Source organism: Bos grunniens, chromosome 6 (assembly GCF_055505025.1).
Source record: "Bos grunniens cultivar Pamir isolate PY7600 chromosome 6, Bosgru_T2T1.0, whole genome shotgun sequence".
NCBI classification, from domain to species: domain Eukaryota; kingdom Metazoa; phylum Chordata; class Mammalia; order Artiodactyla; family Bovidae; genus Bos; species Bos grunniens.
Window position 1 is genome coordinate 112,372,871 of NC_141170.1, and position 21,052 is coordinate 112,393,922.

Sequence of the window (21,052 nt, forward strand, 5' to 3'; positions counted from 1 at the left end):
GTGGGGGCTTGGAGAAGTGGGTAAACTAGATGCAGGTTGTCAAAAGGTACAGGTTATGCCTCCTAGTTATAAGATAAATAAGAACTAGGAATGTAATGTACAACGTGATGATTATAATTAACACTGCTCTTTGTTATATGAAAGTTCTTAGAGTCAGTCCTAAGAATTCTCATCACAAGGAAAATATTTTTTCCTACTTCTTTAATTCTGTATCTATATTTGATGATGGATATTTCACTGAACTTATTGTGATAATCGCTTCATCATGTATTAAGTCAAATCTTTATGCTATCCACCTTAAACTTATACAGTGTGTGTGTCAGTTATGTCTCAATAAAACTGGAAGGAGAAAAATCTGAATACCCTTTAGCTATCACTTTCCAACCCTGTCTTCACTTGTTCTCCATGGCCGTCTCGTCTCCAGTGTAAGCAACCACTTATCTACTGTCTGTCTCTAGAGGTGTCTCTTTTGGACATTTTGGATGAATGGAATCTTACAGTGTGACTGTGACTTTCTGTGACTTTCACTTATCAACATGTTTTTGGTGTTTAAGTTGTAGCATGTTTAAGTACTTCATTTCTTTTTATGGCTAAATAATGTATTCTGTTGTGTTTGTACACACACATTCATATACACACATAGACCGTATTTTATTTATTCTTTAGTCAAATATATGGGTTGTTTTTCCACCTTTCAGCTGCTGTAAATATTGTTGTGTTAGCTCTTTTTCTGCACAACTTCCCCAATATTTACTGAAAGAGTAAATACAGAATTACATTTGAATTCCTGGAATAAATCTTATTAATTTTCCAGTGACACATTATTCTTTTGACACACTGGTAGATTATTGGGGTAGAGTGAGGATAGAACACGCAGGGGCCTTGAAGGTGTCTCCACTTGTTGTTGAGTTGCTAGGTGATATCTGATTCTTTGTGACCTCATGAACTGCAGCATGCCAGGCTTCCCTGTCCTTCACTATCTCTTGGAGTTTGCTCAAACTCATGTCTGTTGAGTCAGTGATGCCATCCAACCATCTCATCCTCTGTCGCCCCCTTCTCCTCTTGTTCTCAATCTTTCCCAGCATCAGGGTGTTTTCGAGTAAGTTGGCTCTTGGCATCACGGGGCCAAAGTATTGGAGCTTCAGCTTCAGCATCAGTCCTTCCAATGAACACCCAGGACTGATTTCCTTTTGGATTGACTGTTTTGATCTCTTTGCAGTCCAGGGGACTCTCAAGAGTCTTCTCCAACACCATAGTGCAAAAGCATCAGTTCTTTGGCACTCAACCCTCTCTGTGGTCCAACTCTCACATCCATGCATGACTACTGGGAAAACCATAGGTTTGACTATATGGACCTTTGTCGGCAAAGTGATGTCCCTGCTTTTTAATAATGCTGTCTAGTTTGTAATAGCTTTCCTTTCAAGGATAAGTGTCTTAATTTCGTGACTGCAGTCACCATCCACAGTGATTTTGGAGACCAAGAAAATAAAGTCTGTCACTGTTTCCATTGGTTCCCCATCTATTTGCTATGAAGTAGTGGGACCTGAAGCCATGATCTTAACATTTTTGAATGTTGAATTTCAAGCCAGCTTTTTTACTCTCCTCTTTCACCCTCATCAAGAGACTCTTTAGTTCCTCTTTACTTTCTGTCATTACAGTGGTATCATCTGCATATCTGAGGTTGTTAATATTTCTCCTGGCAGTCTTGATTCCAGCTTGTGAGTCATCCAGCCCAACATTTTGCATGATGTACTATACATAAAAGGTAAATAAGCAGGGTGACAATATACAGCCTTGACATAGTCCTTTTCCAATTTTGAACCAGTCCGTTGTTCCATGTCCGATTCTAACTGTTGCTTCTTGTGACTGTGGCTCAGATCATGAGCTCCTTTTTTCAAAATTCAGGCTTAAATTGAAGAAAATAGGGAAAACCACTAGACCTTTCAGGTATGACCTAAATGAAATCCATTATGATTATACTGTGAAGGTGACGAAAAGATTCCAGGGATTATATCTGGTAGGCAGAGTGCCTGAAGAACTATGGATGGGATTCATAACATTGTATAGGAGGTGGTGACCAAAACCATCCCCAAGAAAAAGAAATACAGGATGGCAAAGTGTTTGTTTGAGGTGGCTTTACAAATAGCTAAGAAAAGTCAAAGGAGAAAGATATACCCAGCTGGATGCAGAGTTCCAGGGAATAGCAAGGAGAGATAAGAAAGCCTTCCTAAGTGAACAATGCAAAGAAATAGCAAAAAAGAATAGAATGAGAAAGACTAGAGATCTCTTTAAGAAAAGAGATATCAAGGGAACATTTTATGAAAAGATGGGCACAATAAAGGACAGAAATGGTATGGACCTAACAGAAGCAGAAGATATTAAGAAGAGGTGGCAAGAATACACAGAAGAACTGTACAAAAAAGGTCTTGACCCAGATAGTCATGATGGTGTGATCACTCACACTCACGTAGAGCCAGACATCCTGGAGTGTGAAGTCAAGTGGGCCTTAGGAAACATTACTATGAACAAAGCTGGTGAAATTGATGGAATTCCAGCTGAGCTATTTCAAATCCCAAAAGATGATGCTGTGAAAGTGCTACAATCAATATGCCAACAAATTTGGAAAACTCAGCAGTGGCCACAGGACTGCTGCTGCTGCTGCTGCTAAATCGCTTCAGTCATGTCCCCACTGTCTGCGACCCCAAAGACGGCAGCCCACCAGGCTTCACCATCCCTGGGATTCTCCAGGCAAGAACATTGGAGTGGGTTGCCATTTCCTTCTCCAATGCATGAAAGTGAAAAGTGAAAGTGAGGTCGCTCAGTCGTGTCCGACTCTTAGCGACCCCATGGACTGCAGCCTACCAGGCTCCTCCATCCACAGGATTTTCCAGGCAAGAGTACTGGAGTGGGGTGCCACTGCCCTCTCCAAGAAAAGGTCAATTTTCATTCCAATCCCAAAGAAAGGCAATGCCAAAGAATGTTCAGATTACTGGACAGTTGCACTCATTTCACATGCTAGCAAGATAGTGCTCAAAATCCTTCAAGCTAAGTTTCAACAGTACATGAATCAAGAACTTCCAGATGTACAAGCTGAATTTAGAAAAGGCAGAGGAACCAGAGATCAAATTGCCAAAATTTGTTGGATCACAGAAAAACCAAGGGACTTCCTGAAAAAACATCTACTTCTTCATGTTGCACTTGTTACCACTGGCTGTACTCTGATGCTTACCTGATGTTTTAATCTCAATTACCCTCCAAATGGCACTGGGGTGGTAACAGAACTTTCCTGTTTCATTGCATTGTGTGGGGTGGGAATTCTCGGCCTAGAGCAATGTGAAGAATGGAAAAGTTCACAACTAGCAACATCTTCCCAGTCTGTAACATTTGGCCCTCTGTGTCTCTGGATGCTATTTCTCTCCCAGTCTATGAGCCAGTTATTGTACTTAATATTTTTCCCTGTTTCTACTTAGACTATTTGTTGCTTTTTTATAATCTCCACAGAGTTGCATTGGAGGAAGAAAACCAGGAGGACATATTAATTTGACATTTTGCCCAAGAACAGCAGCTAAATATTTTTAAAATTATCTGTTTGTGTCTGTGTCCATCACAGAACCGAACTCATTATGGTAGGGATTATTTCATAAATATAACCGTTCAGGGTAAGACCTGGTGCCTAGTTATATGATTGTTGAGAGAATATCATTTCAAATATATGGCAAAACAAATACAATATTGTAAAGTTAAAAAATAAAATAAAATTTAAAAAAAATACAAATTTACTACTGATACAGTGCTACCTTACTATTGTAAAATCATGACTGCATTTATTAAAAGTTTCTATGAAAGTTTTCAGAATCATTTAGATCACTTAGAAGAAGTTACAATCCACAGAGTTAAAAAGAAGAAAACAGCTAACATAATGTAGTGTTTTATAAGTCTTGAAACTTTTAACCTGTCTTAAGCAGGGCTTTTATTATTGTTGTTTCCATTTTTTAGATGAAGCTATGAATCAGATGACAAGATTTTATCTAAGACCAAACATCTAAGACATGATCAATAATATGTGGGGCTGGAAACAAGAGTTTCTCGACCTGAATTCTGTGAAGACTACTGCTTTTCTTCTTTATTCCTCAGTGCTTTGCCAGCATATTGGGCGTTTGATCAGTGGTATTGAACTGACTGGTAACATTCTTTCCTCTCATGTTTTTGTGCTATGAAGTAAACTTAGGGCCCTTCACCCAGAGTTTAAATTGAAACACGTCCTTACACAGGACTTTGGAGGCCCACCATGATCTCTCTTTCCCAGGGATCCTCTCTTTTTATCTACTCTCCTCTTTGTTCATGTTTCTTCTGCCACGCTGGGCTTTTTACAGTCTTCTGGTATGCCAGGCATGCTGTTCAGTCTGCTAGGAAAGTCTTTTCCAAGATAGCATCTTCACCTCCTTCAAATCTTTGTGTAAAGGTAACCTTCTCAGTTATATCTTCTGTGACTTTCCTGTTTAAAAGTTCAAACCATCTCCCATTATATACACTTCTCATCCCCTTTGCTTACATTGTTTTTATGTTAGCGCTCAGTGCACAGTTCTTCTAGTACACTCTACAATTTATTATTCACTGAATTAAGATCTCTCTTTCCTCATCAAAATGTCAGTTCCAGTGCTTGGCACAGAACCTGTCTCAGTCTAATGTTTGTTGAATGAAAGAATGCAGAAAAAAATTCAGTTGATTAAACTTTGTTAGTAATACTTGATTGTTTTTAATTAAGAAGTTGAACATTTTGAAATCCTTTTAGCCAGGAGCATGTGTTCATGAACAGTGTGGAAATTTAATTCCCTAAGATTTATCAATTTAATGTTTCTCCTGAGTTTTAATGCAGGTCAGTTTACATAAAATCTATTGACATTCTTAGAGAAATATGATTCTGTGTAGAGTAAGAGATGATATAGAGTCTCTGTAGATGAATTTGTTTTAATAAACAGAAGTATATAATAGTATTGACAGTAAAGTTAGTATTATTCAAAGGACTACCTGAAATCTAAGTTAATTCTAGTAGTCTTTTTGAAACCATCGTGCAACCATTGAAATCTTGAAGTAGATAGTGATTAATATCACCTTGATATTTTTTGAAAATGTAAATGATGAACTATGTTTACATTTTCTTAATTTGAAAAGAACTTTATTCTGATCCTTTTATGAGTGTACATATACTATTTTACTAATGTATTAAATATTTGTGTTCATAAAGTAAAAAAGGAATATTCTTGATTAGCCTTTTATTTAAACATTTCTTTTCTTTTCTTGTAGATATGCTTTGAGGTCACATTGGTATGAAATATGGAGTCACCTTTAATAACTTCACCTGGAAAAGAGTCTTCTTTCTTGTTAAAAAAACATAAGGAAAACAAATGACCAAAGGAATTATACCAAATGCTAACTCTACATCTTTTTGTATCATCTGTTTTTGAAACCATCAAGACAAATGACTTGTGCTTTAAAGAATATGATTTCCCCATCGAGGTTATTTTTAACAGTTTTTAAAAACTCTTTTAATCTTTTTCATCTTAAATTGTCCTCTTACAAAATTTAGCACAAAGATTTTTAAATCTTTAAGGCCTTGTTTAAAATAGCTTTCTTGTTGAGTTTTCAGAACCTTAATGCTTTTGTATCCTATTTTTACTTGACAAAGTCCTCAAAACTACAGCATCAGGAAAGATATGGACTTGGAAACTTACATTTTTGTAATAGACTGGAGCAGATGTAAGTGGACCATTCAAGACCCCATCCATTTTATCATCAGAAGTATCACATAAGTACACACATCTTAGCTTTAATGCAAGCAAAGTTGCTTGAAAATGGCATGGGTAAAATTCTTACGGAAACCTGGTGGCAATCTCGGAAAAACTTATCAGCCTGGGAGTATGCTATCCCTGGCCCCTACCAAAGGCTTGTTGAATGAACCAGGACAAAACAGCTGCTTTCTCAACAGTGCTGTACAGGTGAGACGTTTGTTTCTTGTCAAATATTAAAAAGTGCCTTTCAAGAAATTCTTTAATGCCTCTTTAACTTGTAAATGAGGAATAAAGTTGTTATTATTGACTGGAATGACTTTTTAATATCACTTTTAATAGTAGCAAATATTTTGACTGGGCATTTTGGGTTTTATAATAAATGGAAATTTTTTTCAACAGAATGCTACATTATTAGGATATAAAAACATCTGTGGCTTAAATGTTCACTTAGTGAAGTAAGAATGCTTCTAAAATACATAAATTTTTTTTTTTTAATTAGCTACTGTATTCTGCCCCACCCTTGTTTTGGTTAAGAAATTCAGATGAATCCTCATGGTGGTGGTTTAGTCTGCTAATAGCATTTAAAAACAAAAACAAAAACAAGCTGCTTGGATTAAAATAAGAATGAATGAGTTTTTAATCCTCATTTCTCAAACTCTCTTCACCTCCCACTGTGGCCTTAAATCACCTTTTTAGAATTGTAATTTGGACACCACTGTTTTAGTTAAATTTACAGTTAATTGCTTTTGCTTCAGTCTTTTTAGAAATTCTTTTAATTAGCAAATATGTATTAATCCAGTTTTCTGCCTTAGATAAATATCCTTTCTTATATATGATAGTTTTTATTCAACGTTTTCAGATTTCATAGGTGCCTTTATTCTTCTCTACAGTATGAAAGGTAAAGAAGATTCAGAATATTGAAATGTTTTTCTACTGACCCTAGAATGTACCTTAAAAGATTTTGTTGAAAATAAATAGCTTTTCATGTATTTTTCTTTCTGTTGCTCTATTTCCCCCTCCAGGGGCTTCCCTGGTGGCTCAGTCAGTAAAGAATCCGCCTGTGATGCAGGAGCCTGCCTACAGTGCAGGACACGTGGGTTCAGTCCCCGGGTGGGGAAGATCCCCTGGAGAAGGAAACGGCAACCCACTCCAGTGTTCTTGCCTGGCAGATCCCATCGACAGAGGAGCCTGGTGGGCCACAGTCCACAGGGTCGCAAGAGTTGGTCACAACTTAGCAACTGAACCACCATCGGCACCTGAAACTTGAGAGCAGAAAGTGAAGTCCTGCTTGAATAACTCATTGGATAAATGAGTGCATCGTGAATGTGTCAGGTGTCAGATGTCTGGGTCAGACATCTGACCCAGACTTGTGTTCTCAGTTGCTCAATACTTCTTAAACCTTGGAATAAATTGTGAAATATGTTTTGTAAGAAATTATTAAAAGTGGACATTATTCAAATATTTTAGACATGACTCAGAAAAATGAGTTTATGTGCCATTTCCCCTTAGTTTTTATTCTTATATTATTTTGAAGCGAGAAATATTACACAAGGTTTATATTTATATTATTAAATACATATACATATATGTATTAATCTTTTCAAAATACATTAATTTTGTTAGATAACCATGTTAAAGTGCAACATGCAAATAATGCAGAAGAAAAATGCTTATATTATAAAATTATATTGCTAAAAACTAGTTCAACAACTAGCTTAGACTCTAACTTTTTAAAACAGGTGGTACAATATAGTCAACATTTGCAAATGAACTAGAATAAAGGTTAACTATAGTGAAGATAATTTTTGGTATGGATTTGTGAAATCATTTTTAAATTTTTATGTTAAGTGATATACAGAGAAGTCACATAAAATATTTTTTCTATAGTTTGGATCCAGTATGACTTAAACATTTTGCTAATCCTATAAAACATTCTGGTTACATTTGAAAGACTTAGTTTGTTAGCCTTCTAAGCAGATTATAGAGATACTCTCTTTTGGCGGAATATTTTAAGCTTTTATTTGATGAGGAAGTGGTACAATTAAGTAGATCTGGCATATTGGTATGGTTTTAAAATCTCTAAGTTAAAAGCAAAGTTGAAATACTTAAAAGCTAATATTTATTGTGTTCTTACTGTGTGTTTGTACAATATAATCTAATTCTTACAATGACCCTAAAAGGTAGATACTACTGTTATCCTCCTTATGGTGATAAGAATGCTGAGCTTCAGAAAATATTTGGCTCAAGTCAGTCCAAGAGCTGTTAAAAGTAAAGCCAGAATTGGAATCCAAGAGATCTCCCTTCAGAGGTTGTATCATTAACCACCGTGCTGTGTACTTTCCGCTGCTGGGCCGTCATGGCCCATCATCTTGACGAATGAATTTCAGTGTAGTGCATTTTATGGAATGATAGAATATGGTGTGCAAGAAAGTTATTAAACATTTTCAAGTGCTTTGCAAAACACTGTGTTATTTGTGATACATAAATGCATCCTGTTAAATATACTTTTAAAAAAAGCAACTATCAAAGAGAAATTCTGAAATTCTGGCTTTTAGTTATTGAGTGATTAAAAATATTGGAAACTTCTAAAATTACTTTCTTTTAGTTGGAGAGAAAATTTTCTCTTTAGTTGGAAGAAATGTGAGATGGTGAATAGATTTTCTTACATTTATTATTTGAAGAAATAAGGTCTAGAGAAACTTGAAGATCTTAAATGTTGTAATATTTACAGTAACAAATAGATTGAATTCAGTGCATGCCAGTTGTGTACTAGACACTACTTTGGACACTTCACATATTACAAACATTTCATTCTTATAAGAAGTCTATGAGTTATCCTCATTGTATAGATTTCAGATTTTTCTAGGATGGTTTTAAGTATTGGACTGATTTATTTAAACAACTACAGTCCTTTTAACTCTTTTTGTTTTTTAGTAGTAAATGATGATTAGATAATTGCAGCGAATATATTTATTTTTTAACTACTGCTTCATATTCTGCTGTATCCCCATTACTATGCATATGTTCCCTTTCTCATTCTTTATACAGTGACCACACAGGCCTCTGCCCCTTTTCCTTGTCACTACATACTGACCCTTATTTGGTACACCCTGACTTTTAACTGCAATCATACATCCTTCCTAAATTTCAGTTCATTCCAAGTATTATAATCACTTACTCTTTCAAGTCTCCTCCAAGTCCTGCATTCAGTATCTGCGTGTTTCCTATTCATATAAATTCCTTAACAGAGGAGTTATTTTTCTCTTGTTCTATGCCTCTGATAGTTTTTACTTGTGAATCAACAGAAACAGTTTCTAAATCTATCTCTTATATATCAACTACGTATACATAGCAGTTTTATACTTGTTATTTTTAGTGGTTGTATATATCTGACTATGTACAAGAGATTTAAAGATGTTATTAGCCTCCTGCAGTTTAAAAAATATATTTAAATCTTGTCTTTAATTCACAGTGAGAAAAATATTACTATACTTCATTCTTCACATCTCACTTTTTTAGGTTTTATGGCAATTAGATATATTCCGAAGAAGCTTGCGGGTGCTGACTGGACATGTTTGTCAGGGAGATGCCTGCATATTTTGTGCATTGAAGGTAACCTTTAATAGTTCTGAAAAAGCACTGTTGTTCCTCAAAAATTTTATTTGATAGTTTGCTTTGTTTGACATATTTGGTTAGTTTATTTGCAATTAAAGTCTTTGGAAGGAATGATGCTAAAGCTAAAACTCCTCATGCGAAGAGTTGACTCATTGAAAAAGACTCTGATGCTGGGAGGGATTGGGGGCAGGAGGAGAAGGGGATGACAGAGGATGAGATGGCTGGATGGCATCACTGACTTGATGGACGTGAGTCTGGGTGAACTCTGGGAGTTGGTGATGGACAGGGAGGCCTGGTGTGCTGTGATTCATGGGGTCACAAAGAGTCGGACACGACTGAGCGACTGAACTGAACTGAAAGTTATTGTCAAGTGACTTAGAGTTTTGAAGATGAGTTTTTAAAGTATGACTTATTCAGGTTTATGTTTCCATTTTCCTGTAAGAACAGTTTAATAAACAGTGTAGCATTGTTAGAAATATTATATTTTTCGTTATTTTGAAATAATCCTGTATTTTAACAAATTTTTTTTGAGTTACTACTGAATTCTGGGTACTGCTATACTTACTAAAAATACAGCAGTGAATTGAACTAATAAAAGACACTCTTATGTAGCTTATATTCTTGTGGGGGAGAAGAAAATAAGTAAACAAAATATAAAGTATGTTAGGTAATAATAATTGCAAAGGAGGAAATATAAATCAGGGAAGGGAATGGTGAATGTTGAGTAGTAAGGAAAGCCTCACTGAGAAAGTGGCATTTAAATCACTACTTAGAAAAGGGATAGAGTGGTCTAGAGCATTCCAGGCAGGCAGGGACACAGCCAGTGCAAAGACCCTGAGGTGGGTACTCAAGGACACCTGAGCCCTGGCAGAGGCTTCATGAGCAAGGAGAGCAGTGATGGGAGATGAGCTCAGAGGTCAGGTGAGTTCCCGTGGCTTCAGACATGTCTGCAGATTCTTTTGCACTGTTTTATCAAAGGGTGGAGTCTGATTTCTTGAAATGCATTTCCCTTGATGATTCATTTCCATCAAATAGAATGTGGCAGAAAAGGGATTAGATTAGATTAGAAACAATAATAAAGCTTTCACCTGGCTCTTTCTGTTGGGGTACTTGCTCTTGGACATGAGTCACTGTGCTGGTTACAGGTACAACAAAGATCTCGGCCAACAGGCATCACCAACCACCAGCATCAACTTCTAGACCGCTGTCAGATGACCAGTGATCCCAGCATTCAGACTATTACAGATGACTGCAAGTGCAGCAGAGTTGAGCTGTCCTCACCCAAACTGCAGATTTGTGACCAAAATAAATGTTAGTTTTAGTAACTAAGATTTGGGGTGGTTTTGTTAATGGAGCAATAAATAACTGGAACAAGAATCTGGATTGTGAAGGGTCCTCCTAGGCCTTTGTGAGGACCTTGAATTTTTTTCTCTTGAGTGACTTAGGAAGTTGTGGGTATTGTTTTGAGTGCAGGTGTATATAACCTGTGGTAACTAAGTATAATATTTGGCCTAGATCTCTCTGGCTTCTTGGATGAGAGTAAATAGAATAGGAATGAAAGTGGAAACGGGGAGTCCAGTATATATTAGCAACTCATGAATGTCATTGAAATCTTTGCCCAAGAATTTAAGATTCGATTGTTTTCAGAAGTAAATATTTCAGCCCTTACATTCTTGAATATTCTTACTACACACAAATATACATAATAGAGGAAAATGAAAGGTCATTTTCATACTTTGATTTACATTCCTAAAAAGACTACATTCCTAATAAGTCACCTTACGTTCCTTACATTCCTTACATTCCTAATAAGTCACCAAAGGAGGCAGTTGTATATTCCCTTTTTTATATGGCAAAATAAGGTTGAGGAAGAATGAATTTAAATCAAATTACAGTTTTGCATTTTATTTCCTCAGCAGTAAATTTTTTTATAATTTATTTATTTTTAATTGAAGTATAATTGCTTTACAATATTGTTGGTTTCTGCCATACATCAACATGAATCAGCCATAGGTCTACATATGGCCCCTCCTTCTTAAACCTCCCTCTGACTTTCCACCCCATCCCACCCCTCTGGGTTGTCAGAGAGGCCTGATTTGAGTTCCGAGTCATACAGCAGATTCCCACTAGCTGTGTATTTTACATATGGTTGTGTATATGTTTCCATGCTGCTCTCTCCATTCGTCACACTTTCCTCTACTCCCCCGCGCCCACTGACAGCAGTGGAGACGAAGCATAAAGAACAGTCTTCTACAATAAATTTTGAATGTTTTATCCAACTGTAGCCTTACATATCACCTACCTCTTCCTCCTGCTTGCCTCCCCCACCTCAAAACATGTGCTTGTGTGCATGCCTGCGTGCATGTGTGCGCACACACACACACATACAGTGCTGTCCTCCTTGAAATTTCTCAGAGCTACCTTTAATCTCTGGGTGTTTTCCTTATTATTCCTTTTGTCTAGAATGATTTTCTTGAAGATGTCCCCAAGGCTGACACCCTCACTCCCTTTATGCCTCTCGGTCACGTGTTTTTTCCATCAGTGAGGCGTTCCCTGACGACCCTAGGTACTGGTCACCCCCTCCCTCCCTTCTCCCCCCAGCATCCCTGTCCCTGTTGTACCACCCTATCTTTCTCTCTTGTTTTATATTTCTTTGTTTTCCCTCTGTTGTACTTACTACTCTTCACATATCAGTACTTACCCGCTCTCTCCTCATTACTACGGCTAGAATATGCATCCACAAGGCAGGGTCTTTGTTTTCGGGTGTAGAACAACGCCACATATACCAGGAAATCCAAAAACAGATACTGAATGAACATAAGTCTTGTCCGGGATTAATACCTTAAACATTACTGGAAAAGTTGACTACCAGTAAGAAATGACTTGTGAGATTATGTTTCATTTTTTAGCATCTGTAATTGTAGCTAAAAATTTTTTTTTTAATACCTTAAACATTACCTGGAAAAGTTGACTACCCGAATAAGAAGTGACTTGTGAAAATATGTTTCACTTTTAGCATCTGTAATTGTAGCTAAAAAGTTTAGTTCTGGTTATCTGATACTGTTTAGCATCTTTCTTATTTTAGTAGTTTCTTATTTGTAAATTAAATTTTCTTATGTTGGTGGAACAGATTCTTATTTTTTAGCCTACTATATGTTGATCTTAAAAGCAATTTTTTTTTGAGATGATATACCCCTTGAACTAGTTAATGCAGAACATAATATGACCCATCCTTATTTGTTGGTTTACCACTTCAAACCTTATTTTTCTCCTCACTTCCCCTCGCCTAATATGATTGTTGTAAAACTAGAACTTATTAAAAGTTTTCCATGCTTGAATGCAATAAATAGAAGACCAGATTAACACCTGTGTCACATATTCTTGAATAATATTCTGACTGCTAGTGAAGTTCCTGCTGTTTTATTTGATTATATGCTTATTTTTGTATAACATAATTTTAATTCCTACAGTATACTTTAACATTTGAAACAGAATATCTCAAAACTCTTTCTAAACAACATAGACTACATTCAGCTAGGGAACAGTTTAAAATGGGCCACATCTGAATCAGAATCTCTGAGAATGGGACTTGAGAACTTGATATGTTTAATTCTTATGCACTAACCCTTGATTAAGAGGCTGGGGCAACCATTTCTACATAATTTTTTGCATGGAGTTTTAGAACAAAAGACTGTATTAACTTCTGAGTGTAGAGTTTCGAATTTTGAATTTATTGTAATGAAATTACTCAACTGTTTTTTAGTTATTGGTGTTAAACTTACTGGTTCATAAATTTGCTGATTTCCCAGACAATATTTGCACAGTTTCAACACAGTCAAGAGAAAGCCCTCCCCTCGGATAACATAAGGCATGCTCTTGCAGAGAGCTTCAGAGACGAGCAGCGGTTTCAGCTGGGCCTGATGGACGACGCCGCAGAGTGCTTTGTGAGTGTGTCTGATGACCCCTAGGTCAGGGTAGTGGTTTGCATCCCTTAAGTGATGTGCCTTCTGAGACAAATGAAGCATACATTTATAGCAGAACTGCCTAGTAGATCCTTGTCTTCCTACCTTTCGAAGTTCTCAAAGCTCCACGTGTGTTTTGTGTACGTTTGCTTTTGCTTACTTGTGCTGCTCTAATTTTTAAGAGCTAGGATACTAAAATACTTTAACATTTATTTATTGGAGCAAAAAGGCTTACTGCATATAAATCATATCACTTAGGTCATTGTTCTGTTTCCGCAGGGATTACACACACAACACGCTCTCCCAGTAGCATTTCTCATTTCATGCAGTGATTCTCTCTGGAAAAGAAGAGGATCTTGACGTGCAGCTGTCAGGGGCAGCAGTTCTCTTACCCGGCTTACTCCAGGTTGAGAATCACTGACTGAGGTTGATGTTTTGAGACTCTTTTACCACTCTACTGATAAATAGAGCGTTCCTTTGCCGAAGCACATACATTGTGTACTTTCTGAAATATGCATTTGATGATTAATTGTTTCAGTAACATAGATATCACCTATATTTAAGATGTGCGTGTGCTCAATCGGTCAGTCATGTCTGACTGTGCGATACTGTGGACTGTAGCCCGCCAGGCTTCTTTAACCAGGAGATTCTCCAGGCAATACTGGAGTGGGTTGCCATTTCCTCCAGGGAATCCTTCTGATCCAGGGATTGAATCCACATCTCCTGCATCTCCCTCACTGGCAGATTCTTTACCATGGAGTCACCAGGGGATCCCTGACTGCTAGTGTCCTTTTTACCTCTGTCCTTCAAGTTTGTTTTTAACAGCCATCATATTAATATAATTTTTTTCAGATAAATGCTTACACGTCAAATATTTCTGTAATTCAAATCTGACTCTCTCCTGACATTTAAGGCTTTTTACATTTATACTACAGCTTATCTCTTTGTTTTCTTTCTGAATTTTCCCTTAGTGAGATAGTTTCACTCTGTTCCTTAAACATGTCTTTAAAATTCCTGTTCTAGAGACTTTGCTCAAGTTCTTGAAATATTCAAAACTTTCCTAATCTGTTATTTGTTAAGTTCAGCCTGTCAGGCCTGCTAGATAATGTATCATCAAAGCACCCCAGTACATTCTCCAAATTTCCAAAGAATTTATTATTCTCTGGAATTCATTTGGCATTTATGTTTTTAAATGAACATCTTGAATGTTTTCTCAGATAAACGGAAAGCCATGTTGACTAAAGTGGGACAAAAACAGCACACACAGTCATGAAATATGCTTTTCATACTTCTCATGTTTATAATTGTCCATTGTTTAAAATATAGATAGATATGTTTTGCACAATACTGAACTTTATAGTTTTACTTTCACTTAAATGAAATATTACTAATCCATGGTATGATAATTCACAGGATATCTAGAAATGCAGACTTAATTAAATGAATTGTTATAAATGTCCTGAGGCAAAAGAAGGGACATTAACTAATTAAAAGAATCCATTGGTTAAGCTTTGTGAAAAGAATAATTTGTTAAAGAAATTAATAACTCTTATTGATCTATTTTCCAAATCCAGCCTTTTATTAGAAGTTTGTTGAACAGTAGATTCCTTGCGTTAGAGTGTTAGTTCAGGTATTGTAAGCCTTTATCACTGATGTTTTAATTTAAGTTGTATAGACTATCCAATGATCCAAGCAGGGTGTTTTTTTTTAATTAATTGCTTTTTCTCAATGAGAAAACATTGAGAACATAGGAAGTCTGGGTTTCTGATATTAAATTCTAGATGTCAGCCACCATGAATTGATTTTTAAAAAATCTTTATTAAAATTATGTTACGTTATAATGTTTCTTTTATAAATTTTTTTTTTTAAAGCTGACACTACAGAAGGAGAATAATTGAGCAGCATTGGAAGGCTTGGATAAGAGGAAAGCTGAAAAGCTGACAACATATGTGGCACTCAATTTAACATTTTGGAAAATCTTTATCTTTTTATTTATTTATTTTTTTTGCTTTTTTTTTTTTGGAAAATCTTTAGATTTTTAAATTTGTAAAGCTAAAAAGAGTTGTATTTTGAAGTGTCCTGTGCAAGATTTGCAATTCATTTGTCTTTTAATTTTTCAATTAGGAAAATATATTGGAGAGGATTCATTTTCACATAGTGCCAAGCAGAGATGCAGACATGTGTACCTCTAAATCTTGTATCACTCACCAAAAGTTTGCTATGACTCTGTATGAGCAGGTGAGATGGCTTAACTATTTTAGTAGAGGATATATTTATGTTTTATGACTGATAAATTAGACATGTGTTTTTACCTGCAGTGTGTGTGTCATAGCTGTGGAGCATCATCAGATCCTCTACCCTTTACAGAATTTGTACGGTACATTTCTACAACAGCCCTGTGGTAAGAGCTTATTAAAGCATATTTACCAAAGATGTTAGTAGTAATGCATGTGATCACATTGAGCCTCTACTTTATGAAACCATAGCATATATGAATATCTACTCTGTGAGAGGCACAAATGTGCTAAGGGTACTAAGTGATGTCTATCTCAGTTTTGGTTGTTTCTGATTTACCAAATATAGATGTCACTCAGTAATGACAAATGTACAAAATGTTAGTCAAAATGTTTACTTATTTATATTTATGGCAAGGTTTTGGAACTATGGACGAGAGCTAAGTTGAATGGTAAATGGAACTGTACGTGATTTCTTCATTTTTGCTAAGGTGTTACCTTTGCAGTGACCATGTCTCTGCGTGGTGATGGAAGCTAGGGTAAGCAGACAAGAAAGAAAAAAAGAAAAATAATCCTCTGTTAGATTTATTGGATTTAAAGCTTCACCATTCACCTGAAATAAACATTTGTAGGCTTCTCTGTCCCCTCGCTGCCTTCCTGGTATTGAAATAACTTAGGGATCCAAAGGTGATCCCTAGGCTTTACATAATAAGAATTGTTTGAACACTGCAACAGGTATTTGAGAGTATAAATATTTGATGTATGAAAGCATTGAATAAGACCATAAATGTTTGCAGATACTTTAATACTTTAGTACAAAAGATAAAACATGAAATGGTCATTATCAATCAGAATACATCAGTATAGCAGTTAGCTGCTGCTGCTAAGTCGCTTCAGTCGTGTCCGACTCTGTGCGACCCCATAGACGGCAGCCCACCAGGCTCCGCCATCCCTGGGATTCTCCAGGCAAGATCACTGGAGTGGGTTGCCATTTCCTTCTCCAAAGTTAGCTGCTAAATGCTACCAATGTTTTTATCATTGCACAAAGTGAGTGTTAGGTGCTCATCAATTTCATCATGTTATTAAACTTCCTTGATTTTTTGGATATAGCACATTAGTTCTTAAAGATCATCCAGTGTAGTAAGTTGGTAATTTATATACACACAGAGTTGGGAAACATTGTTTTAAAGGAATAGTCTTTAAAGTTTAGTCAGTTGTAGTCAATTTCATTCATCTGATATGAAAAGTAGAATGGTGTTTGAATAAGGATAGACCGCAAATTAAAAACTGTAAAACTTGAAGTCTACTTTGAAAGTGTAAAATGACAGTGCTCTGAGACAGTATCTTAGGTAAAAAGAATAGGAGCTCCATCTGTTTTTTCCCGGTCCACAACATGAATTGCAAAAGCCTAGATTTTGACTTCTAATTATCTTTCTTTTTATTGGTTATAAGTATTGAATACAATTGTTCAATTGCAAGAGCCCAGACTTTGAATTCTAGTTATCTTTCTTTTTATTGGTAATAAATATTGAATACAATTGTCCAATGTACTATGTTCCAGACTTTACATAAATTCTTGCTTTTAATCTTAACAAAAACTTTTGTTCAAGAAATAGGCTTAATAAGATTAATCTGGTAAATGGGTGAATTAAGATTGAAACCCAGGTCTAGGTTCATTTCAAATTCAAAATGTGTCTGGTTAAAGCACCACCCTGATGCTGTCAGTTTTGTAAAAAAAACTGTTACGTGCAACTTGAATGAGCCTGTCAGATTTATTGATTTCTAGTCTGCTTGTGAGGTGCTTTAGAGGAACTGGTACATTTAGTTGTTATTGAATATTCCCTATTATTGTAACTATTGAACTGTAAAATAAATCCAGCTCTAAGAAGGTTAAATTACTATAAAGTAAAACCAGAGCACCTAGAACAGAAAGTAGTAGGAGTATTGAGCTTGCGTTATATATCTTTTTGGAAATGCTAAGGAGTTGTCTCAGTTCAGTTCAGTCGCTCAGTCTGACTCTTTGCGACCCCATGGACTGCAACATGCCAGGCCTTCCTGTCCATTGCCAGCTCCTGGAGTTTACTCAAACTCATGTCTATTGAGTTGGTGATGCCATGATGCCATCTAGCCATCTCATCCTCTATCATCCCTTTTTCCTCCTGCCTTCAATCTTTCCCAGCATCAGGGTCTTTTCAAATGAGTCAGTTCTTTGCATCAGGTGGCCAAAGTATTGGAGTTTCTTGGAAGGAGCATCAGTCCTTCCAGTGAATATTCAGGACTGGTCTCCTTTAGGATGGACTGGTTGGATCTCCTTGCAGTCCAAGGGACTCTCAAGAGTCCTCTCCAGCACCACGGTGCTCAGCTTTCTTTATAGTCCAACTCTCACATCCATACATGAGCACTAGAAAAACCATAGCCTTGACTAGACGGACCTTTGTTGGCAAAGTAATGTCTCTGCTTTTTAATATGCTGCACAGGTTGGTCATAGCTTTTTTTCCAGGGAGTAAGCATTTTTTAATTTCATGGCTGCAATCACCATCTGCAGTGGTTTTGGAGCCCCAAAAAATAAAGTCTCTCACTGTTTCAACTGTTTCCCCATCTATTTGCCATGAAGTGATGGGACCAGATGCCATGATCTTCGTTTTCTGAATTTTGAGCTTGAAGCCAACTTTTTCACTCTCCTCTTTCACTTTCATCAAGAGGCTTTTTAGTTCCTCTTCACTTTCTGCCATAAGGGTGGTGTCATTTGCATATCTGAGGTTATTGATATTTCTCCCTGCAGTCTTGATTCCAGCTTGTGTTTCATCCAGCCCAGCGTTTCTCATGATGTACTCTGCATACAAGTTAAATAAGGGGTTGTCTAATGATACTTAATACTTTGATATGTGAAAATTAGATTCTAGGAGGAAGTTGGATAGAAACTGGCACAGATAACCCTCCCTAGATTCTTTAGGAAATGGTTAGCATTCATATAGGAATAAAAATCACAAACCTGGCTTAAGTAGCTTGTGATTTCTGCATTAATCATCAAAGGGCCTTTTCTTAGCTGAAAATAATTTTGTGTCTGGAAACTTTAAGCTAGAGAGGGAGACTCTCCTAAAGTTTGTTGTTCTTGTTAGGCAAAAGTTTAAACTCCAGTCTCTATTTATTAAGTAATAATGTAAAAGAAACAGTTAACTTATAATTACCTTGAGGTGGAGCATCTTATATCATTCATTTTATCCTGTTTTTGACCTAATTTCTTTCATCATATACTGCCAAATTTCATTATGTTTCATGTCATGGAAATTTACTTTATGGTTAACTTTTCAAACAAAATTGTGTTTTAAGGTAGAAAAAGTGATCATACCTATATTAATAACTTAATATTTTTAGTGCAAATTTATTAGATCTTTTTTAAGTTCATAGGCCAGATTTGGGACCATTTGTTTCTTTCGTAGCAATGAAGTTGAAAGAATGATGGAAAGACATGAGCGCTTTAAACCTGATATGTTTGCAGAATTGCTGCAAGCAGCAAATACAACTGATGACTACAGGAAATGTCCTGTAAGTATAATTCCGAGAATGTTAGTGTGCTTCTGTGCTTGTAAATTTGAAAATAGAAATTGCCATGCAAATAGTAATTAAATCTGGAATTAATTTTAAGAATTAATTTTTTAAGTGTTCTTTAGGTAATTATACCATTGAGCTCTTTATTTCAACATTGTTTCTTTAAAAACATGTTACTTTGTGAAGGATTTAAGGTGGCATACGTGGATTAATTTTAAGCTCTGAAGCCTGTCATTTGACTAAATTGAAAATTTCATTTTTGTTCTTCTTTAAATAAACATTACAAATGGTATAATTCTTTTCTCATGGGATATTGTTAGTGAATTGAATTGTTAGTTGAATAAAAATTCAACCTTAAGGTCTAAGGTTGAATTCTTATTTTAACAGATTTACAAAAATATCAAAGAAAAGTTCTTTGATTTAAAATAAATTTGTTTAATCAGTAATTAAGACAGATTGTTAGAAGTCTTTTAATGCTGAATAAATTTCTGATACATGCTTTTGCATAATACAAGCTCTGTAAGGCATTACTTTTGATATATTTGTTTTGATAATTTCAAAAGTTCTCTTTTTTGTTTTTCTTTAGAGTAACTGTGGCCAAAAAATAAAAATTCGGCGTGTTTTAATGAACTGCCCAGAGATTGTTACAATCGGATTAGTCTGGGACTCTGAGCATTCTGACTTGACTGAAGATGTTGTTCGGAATCTGGCAACCCAGCTTTATCTTCCTGGGGTATAATAATTCTTTTCATTCTCTTCCTTTTTGTTTTTAAATTCCTTTGAAACATTACACTATATGTTGTTTTTCAGAGCTAAATTTTCTTTCTAAAGGAAATAATTTGCAGATGTAACTGATAAAGTTCATCAGATCAGGCTAACTGGAATACCTTTCTTGCTTTCTGTTATAAAATAATCCATCACGTACTCTATCCTTTTTATCACTCTAGAATAATGGTAATATGATACTGTATGCATCTGTGTATATGCTTGTTTGGGTGTATATGATAATGATTATAAATTATAAATATCAAGTTAGAAAATTTTAAGGTTTAAAATTTATCTGTAGCTCTTATTTTTTAATGTGCATCAGTTCAATTCAGTCACTCTGTCATGTCCAACTCTTTGCGACCCCATGAACCACAGCATGCCAGGCCTCCCTGTCCATCACCAACTCCTGGAGTCTACCCAAACCCATGTCCATTGAGTCAGTGATGCCATCCAACCATCCCATCCTCTTTTGTCCCCTTCGCTTCCTGCCCTCAATTTTTCCCAGCATCAGGGTCTTTTCAAATGAGTCAGTTCTTCTCATCAGGTGGCCAAAGTATTGGAGTTTCAGCTTCAGCGTCAGTCCTTCCAATGAACACCCAGGACTGATCTCCTTTAGGATGGACTGGTTGGATCTCCTTGCAGTCCAAGGGATTCTCAAGAGTCTTCTCCAACACCACAGTTCAAAAGAATCAATTCTTCTGTGCTCGGCTTTCTTTAGTCCAACTCACATCCATACATGACCACTGGAAAAACCATAGCCTTGACTAGACGGACCTTTGTTGGCAAAGTAATATCTCTGCTTTTTAACATGCTGTCTAGGTTGGTCATAACTTTTCTTCCAAGGAGTTAGCGTCTTTTAATTTCATGGCTGCAATCACCATCTGCAGTGGTTTGGGAGCCCCCCAAAATAAAGTCAGCCACTGTTGCCACTGTTTCCCCATCTATTTGTCATGAAGTGATGGGACCAGATGCCATGACCTTAGTTTTCTGAATGTTGAGCTTTAAGCCAACTTTTTCACTCTCCTCTTTCACTTTCATCAAGAGACTCTTTAGTTCTTTTTCACTTTCTGCCATAAGTGTGCATATTACTATCTTATTTTAAATTGATTTATGTTACAGTTAAGCTTTGAGATAG

At 36.1% G+C, this 21,052-nt stretch overlaps 1 protein-coding gene across 13 annotated transcripts in view; it reads left to right on the forward strand.

The window, feature by feature from the left end:
- USP53 (ubiquitin specific peptidase 53) overlaps window positions 1-21,052 on the forward strand; it is a 59,478-nt gene that overhangs the window by 12,437 nt on the left and 25,989 nt on the right. For 3 of the 13 annotated variants that reach the window (XM_086407251.1, XM_086407258.1, XM_086407257.1), the window contains exons 2-8: window positions 5,305-5,996; window positions 9,309-9,401; window positions 13,214-13,348; window positions 15,491-15,604; window positions 15,685-15,767; window positions 19,041-19,146; window positions 19,736-19,882. In XM_086407251.1, coding sequence (XP_086263377.1) covers window positions 5,853-5,996; window positions 9,309-9,401; window positions 13,214-13,348; window positions 15,491-15,604; window positions 15,685-15,767; window positions 19,041-19,146; window positions 19,736-19,882 — 822 coding nt within the window. In that variant the 5' untranslated portion in view covers window positions 5,305-5,852. Of the gene's footprint in view, window positions 1-1,663; window positions 1,766-3,996; window positions 4,183-5,304; window positions 5,997-6,811; window positions 9,402-10,549; window positions 10,716-13,213; window positions 13,349-13,645; window positions 13,793-15,237; window positions 15,605-15,684; window positions 15,768-19,040; window positions 19,147-19,735; window positions 19,883-21,052 lie in introns of those variants that run through there. The other 10 variants (XM_086407252.1, XM_086407259.1, XM_086407261.1 and 7 more) reach the window with 9 other exon arrangements.